Source organism: Apis cerana, linkage group LG12, assembly GCF_029169275.1.
Source record: "Apis cerana isolate GH-2021 linkage group LG12, AcerK_1.0, whole genome shotgun sequence".
Taxonomy (NCBI): Eukaryota; Metazoa; Arthropoda; class Insecta; order Hymenoptera; family Apidae; genus Apis; species Apis cerana.
In genome coordinates, this window is record NC_083863.1 from 3,209,676 (window position 1) to 3,221,921 (window position 12,246).

The window sequence follows — 12,246 nt, forward strand, 5'->3', positions numbered from 1 at the left end:
TTAAATGTTTTTATGATTGTTTTTCAAAATTATTTTGTTTGATTATTGATGGAAAGTATCTTTTCTTATTATTTAATAGTATTATATATCATTTTTTTTATTTCAGTGATATTTATAAAATTTTAAATTTTATCTATTAATCTAATAATTATTAGAAAATCATGTTTGATAAAATTTCAAAAACTGAAATAAAAACAATTCATATCTTTTTTTTGCTCTCTTTTATAATCCTACTTATAAATTATAAATTACTTTAACATAAAATATTATAATTGATTCATTTTGTGCACAATTGATTTATTGATTTTTGTTTCTTTTTTAATTAAAAAATTATAATTGACATAAGTATTACATAAAAAAAATTTGCTATTGAATATATTAAACATTACGAAGATCTAATTATAGCAAGACATTAGCAAATCAAAATAAAAAAAGTTAAAATAAACGAATCTTATAATTTTTATTATTGGTTGAATAGCTGAAAAAATACAAATAGATTCAATGAATTGAATATTCTATTCTATATCTAAGATTTTTCTGTGATTATAATATTTGTCTCTAATATATTTGTTATTATGACTGCCTCCTAACTCAGTAACTAAATTGATATACAAAACATAAATGCATATATTGTTCATCGAAATGACTTACTGTCTTGATTTCGGAGTTTCATCCTCAAAAATTATTTTAAATTTGTAAATCATCCGCTTTTCTGTCATCAACAATCATAATAACATTTATTATTGATATTTTTTTTTTCTTCTTTCTCTTTTATATTTCTTACTATAAATGGTTTATTATGATTTCAATAAATTATTTTGAAAATAAAAAATCTTTTGTTAATCATTTTTTTGTTTTCGTTTATAATTAATGAAGCGTTTAATTTTACGTTAATTAAAAATCAAAATCTTTATTGGAGTTTGTAATATTATTCTATGATTTATAAATCTTTAATTTTAGTAAAAAGATTTATTTTCAATTTTTTATTATTTTTTTTCAAAGAATTTTTTGTTTCTTTTTATCAACTATTTCTTGATTAAAAATTATAATTACTATTTAACTAAAATAATATTAGTATACCAAATAATCAAATAATCTACTTCATTTTTTAATTAAATTGTTTACAATAAAATGCAAAAAATATCGCTTTCTTAAAATTTAATTTTTTTAATATATTTTAACGCGATTATATTATAACTTATTATATTTATAGTTCTGCGTGAAACGGTTTGTAATGTTTTATACCGCAAACTTGCCCTAATTACATATAACGGTACTATGATTGCAGAATATATATATAAATATATATATATATATATATATATATATTTAATTATATATTATGTCTATAAGAAAATTATGCAATATTATATCACTTTATTCTCATTACTGACGATTTAATTAATAATGAAAAGACTTGCAATTTCAACAAAAATTTATAATATTTCAATTTTTTTTATAAAATATTTGATTAAACAACTTTTTTTTAAATGTAATTTTCTATTATTTTATTTTATTTATAAAAAAAATTAAGAAATATAGATTAATTTTTAGAATTATAATATTTCATAAAGATGGATTAAAATGATTCAAAATATACATATTATATAAATTTTATCATATTTATATATTTATATAAATATATATTTAAATAATTATTTTTTAAAATATTTTTTAAATAATATTTCACAATATGTGATAGAATACAATTGTTTAAATTATAACGAAAAGAACCGACGTGACTTATGATTAACTAAATTCAAAAATTCAAAAATTAAATATAATAAAAAATTAATTAATTTTTAAATTTTAAATATTAATCAATTAACACATTTTCTTTTCAATATTTTATATTTTAAAAATAATGAATATTTGTAGTTAAAAAATAAATCATGATACCTGAATCCAATAATAAAATGAAGGTGGATGTTTTCCACTGATCTCAGAACCAGAATTCACAAGCATTTAAAACTCCATATAAGTAAACTCTAATTATCCTTGAGTTCGTCACTTTCGGTTTTCCCTCACAAAGAAAGCAATTAAAATCGCGAACCCAACAAAGATGAGTAGAACATACGACGAAACAAACTTACAGTCCTAGTAGAAGGTCACACATCGACTGAGATGCTTCAACGACTAAGTGACAGCAAGAAGACATCAGAGATGGTAGCAATAAGACAAAGAGGTGGAAACATGAAAGAACGTGAAATGTATTTTACAGGAACAGGACAAATCCAGAGAAGGAAATGGAATCTCGGAAGATTCTCCTTCAGAATGAAAGTATAATGAATCAATGAATTTTGATGACTTCGATTGTGTATAATAAAAATTAATTTTTATTTTTTTATTTTATTTTAATAATTTTGTATTATATTGTATTGTATTGTAATAAATTGATGACTGATATATAAATTTAAAAAAAAATCTAATTTTCATTTTTTTATAAAAAATTTAGAAATTGATATAAAATATAATATATATTAATTATTATTAATATATATATGATTATATAAATTAATGATATATAAAATAATAATATATAAATTTTACAAGAAAATTTTTAGATATTGATTAAAATTTAATTTATATTTTTAAATAAGAAGTAAATTCTGTTAAATTCTGTTATTAAATAATTAAGTTATAAGTTTCTCAAGATATTTTTGTTAATCTTGATTTATAAATATTATATTACTTTGATTTTTTTTAATGTTTATTATAAACTTTGTGAATTCTAATCATTCTTTACATTTTTTAATTAATATTTTTTTTAAATTTATTTTATAATTTTATATTTATTATATTTATTATAATATTTTATATTTATAAATTTATTTTAAATTTATAAAAATAAAATTAATTTGTCTAATTCAGTAAAAGAAAAAAAGATTTATTTAATATTTAATTAATATTATATTTGTTTCTTGTTTTATTAAAAACAAGAAAATTAAAAAAATGTAACATAAAAAATACAAACTTTTTAGGATTTTTTAAAATACATCAATATAAAAAGATTTTTTCCTAAACTATATCGATTATAGAAACATTCTTTAATGTATATATTATATATGTTAATAAAAAAAAAAAAGAAAGAAAAGAGATAATATATTTCAACGTATTTCACGGTTAGATGGTGGAGGTAAGAAAGAAGAATAGTTGAATCTGACTAATGAACTGCACAGAGTCGACAGAACGGTACGTGGAACAGTTAGACGACGACCCACATTACGGGGAGTTGTTCAGGGCCGGCCAACGTGCCAGTTTCTTCGAACTTATCCTCCGTTAACGCAAACTAGACATTTTAGGATTTTACTAACATCTTTCAATTATTTTTTCTCTTTTTTCTTTAAAATTGCTATCATTATATGAATATAATTATCTTTCTATTTCTGTCTTTTTTTAATTGATAATTTTCTTTCTTAAAATTTATACTGATGATTCACTAATAAAATTATAAATTTATTTTCTTCAATTATTTCTAATTCACATTAATCATTATTATTGATATTTAAGCACCAATATTTATTTTTACAAAAAAGTTATCAAAATATTTTAAAATTTTTTAGAAAAATTATAAAATGTAAAGTTTAAAATAAGTATTAAAGAATTATCGGATTATAAAAAGAATATTTTTCATTCAGTTAAATATAAATTTATTTATATAAATTCATTTTTCATAATAATTTCGTTTTTTATTAAAATAATGTTTTACAATAATAAAATTATATTCAATATCTATTTTCTTTTTCCTTTTTTTACAATAGATACTGGTGCTGGTAATGGTATTTTCAAAGTGATAATTTTTTTATCTTCTTTATTGGGTAAAGCACCAATAATTCTGGCGAGATCTGTCAATTTTTTTAAACCCATACGGTGGCTGAATATAGTTGAAAATAATTCCAAATCTAATGTAAAGTTGCAAATTATTAAAGCTAATATCATGCAATGTATCACTCCTTTATCTTTTACACTAGTTGGCCTCAGTCTGAAAATTACTTATTAAATTATTAAAAATATATTGTATTATTATATATATATATATATATATATTTTTTACATACCGTCCATGATTACTCTGAACGCTGTATGTATTTATTATATATGAATTAATTTCTTCAGATACTAAACAAACTTTAATACCACGTTTTTTAGCATCTTTAATTGGCATATTTAACCATGTTGCAATTGCTTGAATGTAAATTAACAATGCAGTTTTTTTAAAATTATCTGAATCAGATTTCAAGTATTGTAATGTTCGAATAAAAAATTTTGAATTTCTAAAACAACAAAATATAATTTAAATTAAATTATTAAATATTTTATATATATTATTAATGTATAATTAATATTTGATAAAATTAATAATAATATTGAAAAAAATGATAATTTTTAAAACAAACATACTCTTCTAAAGTATTAGAATTGTTATTTAAGATTTCCTTAACATTATTATATAAATTTTCCAATTTATTTTCTGGTACAATATCATATATGTTATATATATCGTTTACATTAGTTGCTTTCCTATTGCATTCTGGCAAAGTCGTATTTGTAATATATTCATTATTTGGCAATTGTGTTGATAATTCCATTCTATTAATTTCAACATCTGTAACAAAAACATATTTCAAGTCATCTTCTCTTAACAAGATTAATATTAAAATATATGAACGTTTATAAAAATAATTCCTCACTAGATACAGTTTGCTCAAGCTGTTCTTTAATAGATTCTACATTTATTTTTAATCTTTCAAATTGTTCTGTTCTTCTTTTCACCTTCTTTGAACCAAATTGTTTGTTTAACATAGCAATCTTTTCATCTTCAGCTTCTTTATTATCTTTAATTGCTGATTTTTCTAAAATTGGAGTCACTTGCCAACGTTCAACTTGAATCAATCTTGCTTTTCCTGTTTTTTTGTTATGAAATACAAGCATAGTACGCATCAGATCTTGAGTTGTATCTGGTTTATAACCTCTATAAACAATTTGCTGATTTGATAAAGCCAACATTGTTTTCTTTTTATTTTGATCATAAAATAATCCACAAGACATTTTTTTGGCTTCCTCATCTTTGAGCTCTCCATTTTGAAAATTAACTGTAACATAATTATTTTCTTAATATAAAAACATAAAAACAAATAAACATAAAGCACAAATTACGAAAATTGTTTATATTTTATAAATTTAAAAAAACAATTGACAATCTTAATTATAAAATATATACAAATTATATATAACAAATATTACTTTGCAATTTTATTATTTTTTAAAAAGATTTAAACGCAACTTTTTTTAAACAGTATTGTAATTTCTAATAAATATAAACATACATATAATAATACAGTACCAATAATTGGTTGAATTTTAGATGGTTCTATAATAACATCATCAATAATTGCTCGTAATAGTTTCATTTTTCAAAAAATATTATTTCACTTCTTTATTATATTAGAAATATATTATACTTATCTATATCTAAATTTTTAAATATTCTTCAAAATATCGAACAGTTCAGAAAATTAATTTTTTTTCCATTTCTCTTACCGGAAGTAGAAATATTATGGTTCAATTTCTATGTGATTTATAAAATGTAACTTATTTTAGAACATAACTGTCATTTATTTTTATTATGATTTATTTTATATTTTCATTGACAACATTTTATAATAGATAATAAAAGGAATAAGAATTTAAATGCATAACAAAATTTTATTCTTATAAACATTAAAAATTTTAAATTTGCTTTATTACGACATTACTTATTACGCTCCTGATTTGTATCATCTATATGAACTTTCGAGACGTACGACATACATGAATGTGTCAAATTTTTCAATGATTTGTGTTTGATATTTAATTACAAAAATTGATCTAATGGGTAACGAGGAAACTCCGACTGTAGTGAATAATAATGAAGTAAGAAATGTGGTTAAATATTATACAATAAATAAATATATTTATATCAATATTTTATATAAGATAAAAATTTTTGATTTTTATAGATGCCAATTCCAAAAATAAGGCACGATTGGTATCAAACAGAAAGTCATGTTATAGTTCCGATTCTTGCAAAAAGTGCAAAAAATGTTAAAGTTATTTACGAAAAAAATACAGTAAATATTTAATTTAAGATATTTTTATAGTATTTTTTCAATAAATATTGTTGTTAATTACAACGTGAAAGCTTTATCTTTTGATTGTTAATTTTATTTTATTCTTTATTTGTTTTTAGTTAAGTGTATCTGCTCTATTACCATCAGGTAATGAATATAGTTTGGAATTAGATTTAGCTCATGCAATAATACCAGAAGAATGTTCACATAAAGTAGATCCATCTAAAATAGAAATCAAGTTGAAAAAACAAGATGGAATTACATGGACTACTTTGGAAGGAAATCCTATTGCACAAAAGACAGTACAACATATACCAAAAGGTAAAACAAAATTTTTAATGTTATATTAAAAATTTTTATATTAAAATAAAATTTTAATTTTTTAAGAAATTTTACAAGCTGGAAATCAACCACAAAAAATTGGAAATGGAAAGAAACAACGAGATTGGGATAAAGTAGAAAAAGAGATTGAAAAACAAGAAGCAGAAGAAAATCCGATAGGAGAAGCTGCTTTGTATGCTTTATTTCAACAGATATATGGTAGTGGATCTGATGAAGTTAGACGTGCAATGAATAAATCTTTTGTAAGTATTTCTTTTCAAAAAATGTATAATAAATATACATAATAATATATAATAATAAAACTTTAATATTATAATATTTCTAAAAATAGCAAGAATCTGGTGGTACAGTGCTAAGTACAAATTGGTCAGAAGTGAGCAAAGGTAAAGTTGAGGTAAAATTACCAGATGGTATGGAATGGAAACCTTGGAATACATAAAATAGTTCATGTAATTAAAATTCAAATTGCTTATTATTTAACCTAACAATTTCATTTTACTTTTAATAAAATCACATATTAAAAATAAAATTAAAATTAATTAATTATATCTATAAAAACATCATGTTATATTTATTCAATTAAATATATGATATATGTGTATTTTTCTGAAAAAATTGTAATTTTTCTTCTTTATATAAAAAATAAAGAATCAAATGTATTAAATATGATTAAATTGTGCAATAAGATTTTTTAAATATATTTTTCCAGTTAGATGCATGTGTATAATGTATTTTTTATTTTATTGTATATAATTAAATATACACATATGTATTATATATGTATTTATAGAACATTTACAAATAAATAAATGCTTGTTATTAAAAATTATTTCAAATAAAATTATATTATTAATTAATTTATTAATTATTATTAAAGTGATTTTATCGTATTAAAGAGTTTAATATACATATACCAATAAATAATCCAAATACAATATAAGCTCTTGCTAATTCTATTGTATTATTATCATCTAATCTATCTTTTTCATTATTCATAGTTACATTTTGTTTATTATTTTCTATTATATTATTACTTTCTATTATTTTATGAAAAGTTGTATTTATATTTTTATTATTATTTTCTATTAATTTATTAAAAGTTGTATTTATATCTTTTTCTAATGAATGAAAGCTACTTTTCAATAAATTTTCATTTTTTTGCTGCGCTTCATATATAATATTTTGAATATTTACTATTCTTTTATTATTGTATATTATTGAACCTATCAATGATATAATTGCTAATATAGCAGATGCAAGAATAGATAAATATTTATACTTTTGAGCATTCATTGTTTGACTATCATGATATTCTTTAATAGCAGTGGCCAATAATGTAAAATAATCTTTTTCTTCTTTTTCTAATAAATTAAGCTGTGATATAATTTTTGCTTGATCTTGAAGATTTTTATTTTCTATTATTGTCAATTGAACATATTTTGGATCATCTCTTTTAATTTGTATTAATTCTGAATATACTTCTTTTAATTTGTCATTTATTGTCATTGCTTCACGATTTAAGTGTCTTCTTTCATCTTGACATTTGAACAATTTATCTTGTGCAAAAATTACTTGTTCTTTGGCTAATTCAACTTTATCCAAGCCTGTTAATTGTTGATACCATTGCCACCATTTAACAACTTTTTTTGGTAATGGACTTGGCTCAAATTGTGTTCCATTTATATTTTGAATTAATGTAATATCACGATTGATTTGCTGAAATAATATTAAGTAATTTATATTTAAATATATATTATAATTTTATAAAAATATAAATAAATAACATACCTTTGCTAAAATATCATACTTTGTAGCAACAGTACTTTGTATATTATTCAACTTTTTTTGTGCTTTTTCAGAAGCATTATTAATTCTCGTTGTTGCATTGTTAAATAGTTGATGTTTATTTATTTTATTGTTTAACATTTTGATTAATGATCGAAATTTTTCTGCCATTTTATTTACTCATATATCAGAATTATATAAAATTTACAATAAAGAATTAAATAATTTCATTTTTTAAATTTTCTTTTTTAAATCTTACTATATTTTTATGCTGGTTAATTATTATATTTTTAGAATCACAAAATGTAAATTAAATTTAAATAATCTTATAAATTTTTTTAAATATTATAAAGAAAAATAATTATATATATTTCATAAATACAAAATATTTAGTTAAATGTAAATACAAAATTAATAAAAATATTTATGTGAAATGTGTAAAGTAATACATTAAATATATGAAATTTAAAATTATATTTAAAAAATTTTATATTATAATTTTATAATTTTATAATTTTATTTATAATTTTTATAATTTTCAAAAAAATATTAAAAATTTTTCAATTTTTCAATCCAAGAATAGTCTAAATATGTAAAGACTTGACTTAAGGCTCATTTTCAAAGGTTAGTGATATGAAAATACAAATTTGTTTAGAAAATTACTCATTTATAGATTTATAGAAATTTTGCATTTTCATAATAATTTTTATAATAATTTTAATATAATTTTAATTAATATAATAATTTCATTTGTGAATAAAAGATTTAAAAAAAAATGAGAAATATATCAATGTATTTCATATATTTAATAGTTAACCTTAAATTTTTCAATGTATAATTATTAATAATATTTATTATTAATTTATATTTTTAGTAATTCTTTAAAAAATCAAAATATTTACCAATCACTTAAAAAAAATTTCATAATGAAAAGAAATGCACGACAAATATCTCGAAAAGTAAAAGTAATTATTTCAAGCGATTCTGAAAATGAATTTGGAAATATTTCAAGTGACGAAAATTATATACCTGAAAAAGTATCAAAAACAATTAAAAAAAAAAAAAAATCAATTATAAAAAATAAAAAAAAAAAAAAATAATGACTTGACAACATATGGTAATGAACATACAATAATACAACTTGAAAACGAGAAAGCAAAAATAGAACATATAAATATTACAGAATCAACAGATAAGATTTTAGAAAAGATACAAAATAAGAATATAAAGATAAAAGAAAAAGAAATACAAGATTTTAATAGAGAAAATATTAAACAAGTATTAAAAAAGAATACAAATTTTAATTCTACAGAATTTAAAGAATGGACTGATATAGATTATATTAGTGAAATGAATAATGTTGAAAAACATATAGCAGAGAACATTGTAAAGCTTTTCAATAATGATAATACAATTCCATTTATTGCAAGATATAGGAAAGATATGACTGGTGGTATGGAGCCAGATAAGCTACGAGCTTTAAAAGAAAGTTTTGATCATGCCAAAATGATTAAACAACGTGCTAATACTATATTAAAAGCTATTGACAAATTAGGACAATGGTCACCTGATGTACATTTTGCGATTATATCTGCTAAATGTTTGGATGATTTAGAGCATATATATTCTTTATTTAAACCATCATCTAAACGAACATTAGCAGAAAAAGCAAAAGATTTAGGTTTGGGATATATAAGTGATCTTTTATTGCAAGGTCAGGAATTACCACCATTATCTTCTATTATTGATTCTAAGAAAAATGGACTTAAAACTGAACAACAAATTCTAGATGGAATTATACATATTACAGCAGATATTATAAATAAAAATAAAACAATATTTGATAAAGTTAAAGAACTTCAAAATGAATCTATTATAAAAATACAATCTACAGAATGTAAATCCAAAAATAAATCTGTTGATACCAAAGAAAAAAATATGCATAGAAAATATGAAACATATTATGATTTTAATACAAATAATAGATATATTAAACCTCATCAAATACTAGCTATTAATCGTGGAGAAGCACAGAAGATTCTTACAATAAAAATAATTTTACCTGATTTTTTTGAAAGAGAATTTAAAATTTATTGTTATAAATATTATAGGATAGTCATGATAGTATCAAAATTACATTCTAAATTATTAAATGATAGTATTGATTATGCTTATACGAAATTTATTAAACCATTAGTAATACGACGAGTAAGAAGTGAAATGAAACGAAAAGCAGAGATAGCATCTATTGAAGTTTTTGTAAATAATGTTAAACAATTGCTTCTTACTCCACCTGTACGTGGAAAAATTATACTTGGGATAGATCCAGGATTTTCACATGGTTGCAAACTAGCAGTAATTTCAGAACAGGGAGATGTACTTGAAACAGGTGTAATTTATCCCCATAGAAATATAGAAAAGGCTTATAATGAATCTGCTAATGTTTTAGTAAATTTAGTTACTAAATATAAGGCAACAATTTTAGCATTAGGCAATGCTACAGCTTGTAGAGAAACAGAAATGTTTATAAATAAACTAATAAAGTCTAATTCATTTGAATCATTAGATGTTTCATATGCAATAGTTGATGAATCAGGAGCATCTATTTACAGTTGTAGTCCAGAAGCAAAATCTGAATTTCCAAAATTAGATATGAATTTAATTTCTGCTATTTCTATAGCAAGACGTTTACAAGATCCACTTGCTGAATTAGTAAAAATAGAACCCAAACATTTAGGTGTAGGAATGTATCAGCATGATTTACCAGAGAAACAATTGTTAACATCATTAAATGAGGCAAGTAAAATTTTTTTAAATTATATTGATTTATATTATTTATTTATAAATTATAAAATTTGTTGCATTCTATGAATAAAATTTATGAAACTCAATTTATACAATAATTAAAAAGAATAAAAATTATTACAGGTTGTTTCAGAAGTTGTAAGTTTTGTAGGAATTGATGTAAATACTGCATCACAATGTCTTTTGAAAAGAGTTGCAGGTTTAAATGTATCTCGAGCAAATAATATTTTAGAATGGAGATCTGAATTTGGCCCATTTAGAAATAGACAACAACTAATGGATGTGAAAGGAATTGGAAGCAAAGTATTTGAACAATGTATTGGATTTATTAGAATATTACCAGAAACATCAATGATTGACAATTCAAAAAAACTCAGGTCTATTAAAAAATCAAAACAGGCAATCAAAGCAGAATATAATTTATTAGATCAGACTTGGATCCATCCTGAATCATATAAAATAGCAGAAAATTTTTTAAAGTACTATAATATTGACTTAAAGAATCTTGGAACTACAGAATTTATTGAAAAAGTAAAATTGTATGCTAAAGAAGGATTTACTACTTTGGCAGAAAAGTTTGGTACAAATAAAACAACTATGGAAATAATAATTAAGGGTTTATCTATGAAAAAAGATGAGGATATACGATTGAAAACTTGTTCTCCTTTATTTCGGAAAAGTATGTTAGGTATTAATGATATAAATGTGGAAATGTTATTAACGGGTGCAGTACGGAATATTACACATTTCGGAGTATTTGTAGATATTGGAGCGGGTAAAGATGGACTTATACCAACGAAATGGTTAAAAAATTTTACAGTTTCAATAGGTCAGCGTGTGAAAGTAAAGGTTCTTTCAATAGATTTGGAGCGTAATAGAATTAATTTAGAATTAATTGATATTTTATAATACGTTTTTATACATATTGTGTAATTATTAATTTAAAAATATTATAAAATAAAAATAAATTATATTTTTATATAGAATTTCTATTTTTTTAAATAATAAAATATAATTTAGTAGTTATAGTAATTTAGTAATTTGTGAAATTAAATATAAAAACATGAGACATATATATATATAATTTATAGTTATTTCCTTTTATTACAAATAAAAATTATTATTTCTTTTTATTATAAATAAAAATTTTATAAATAATCATAATTTAGAACATATGTACTTTAAATTATGATTATCTTTAATT

At 20.7% G+C, this 12,246-nt stretch overlaps 4 protein-coding genes across 7 annotated transcripts; 2 read left to right on the top strand and 2 right to left on the bottom strand.

Moving 5' to 3' along the window:
- Positions 1–3,626: 3,626 nt before the first annotated feature.
- LOC107993276 (uncharacterized) lies at positions 3,627–5,554 on the bottom strand. Of its 3 annotated transcripts, none has more exons than XM_017049618.3 (5): positions 5,345–5,554; positions 4,692–5,093; positions 4,402–4,606; positions 4,059–4,274; positions 3,627–3,982 (listed from the first exon to the last, which is right to left on the bottom strand). In XM_017049618.3, the coding sequence occupies exons 1-5, from the start codon at positions 5,409–5,411 to the stop codon at positions 3,733–3,735; spliced, it is 1,140 nt and encodes a 379-aa protein (XP_016905107.2). In that variant the 5' UTR covers positions 5,412–5,554; the 3' UTR covers positions 3,627–3,732. The 3 variants fall into 3 exon arrangements, with proteins under 3 accessions (XP_016905107.2, XP_061939345.1, XP_061939344.1); XM_062083361.1 differs by having other exon boundaries at positions 5,328–5,475; XM_062083360.1 differs by having other exon boundaries at positions 5,245–5,361.
- A 21-nt stretch (positions 5,555–5,575) lies between these two features.
- Positions 5,576–7,281, top strand: LOC107993277 (protein SGT1 homolog). 2 transcript variants are annotated; one of them, XM_017049619.3, is made up of 5 exons: positions 5,576–5,913; positions 6,000–6,110; positions 6,230–6,431; positions 6,498–6,694; positions 6,784–7,281. In XM_017049619.3, exons 1-5 carry the CDS (start codon positions 5,872–5,874, stop codon positions 6,889–6,891), a joined length of 660 nt encoding a protein of 219 aa, XP_016905108.1. In that variant the 5' UTR covers positions 5,576–5,871; the 3' UTR covers positions 6,892–7,281. The 2 variants fall into 2 exon arrangements, with proteins under 2 accessions (XP_016905108.1, XP_061939346.1); XM_062083362.1 differs by lacking the exon at positions 6,000–6,110 and having other exon boundaries at positions 5,770–5,913.
- Positions 6,784–8,408, bottom strand: LOC107993261 (uncharacterized). The gene is made up of 2 exons (XM_028664564.2): positions 8,241–8,408; positions 6,784–8,168 (listed from the first exon to the last, which is right to left on the bottom strand). Exons 1-2 carry the CDS (start codon positions 8,406–8,408, stop codon positions 7,335–7,337), a joined length of 1,002 nt encoding a protein of 333 aa, XP_028520365.1. The 3' UTR covers positions 6,784–7,334.
- A 755-nt stretch (positions 8,409–9,163) lies between these two features.
- LOC107993260 (S1 RNA-binding domain-containing protein 1) lies at positions 9,164–12,028 on the top strand. Its single transcript, XM_017049592.3, is given in 3 exon segments — positions 9,164–9,328; positions 9,330–11,033; positions 11,166–12,028. Coding segments are annotated over 3 exon segments (2,655 nt in total). The 3' UTR covers positions 11,952–12,028.
- Positions 12,029–12,246: the final 218 nt, after the last annotated feature.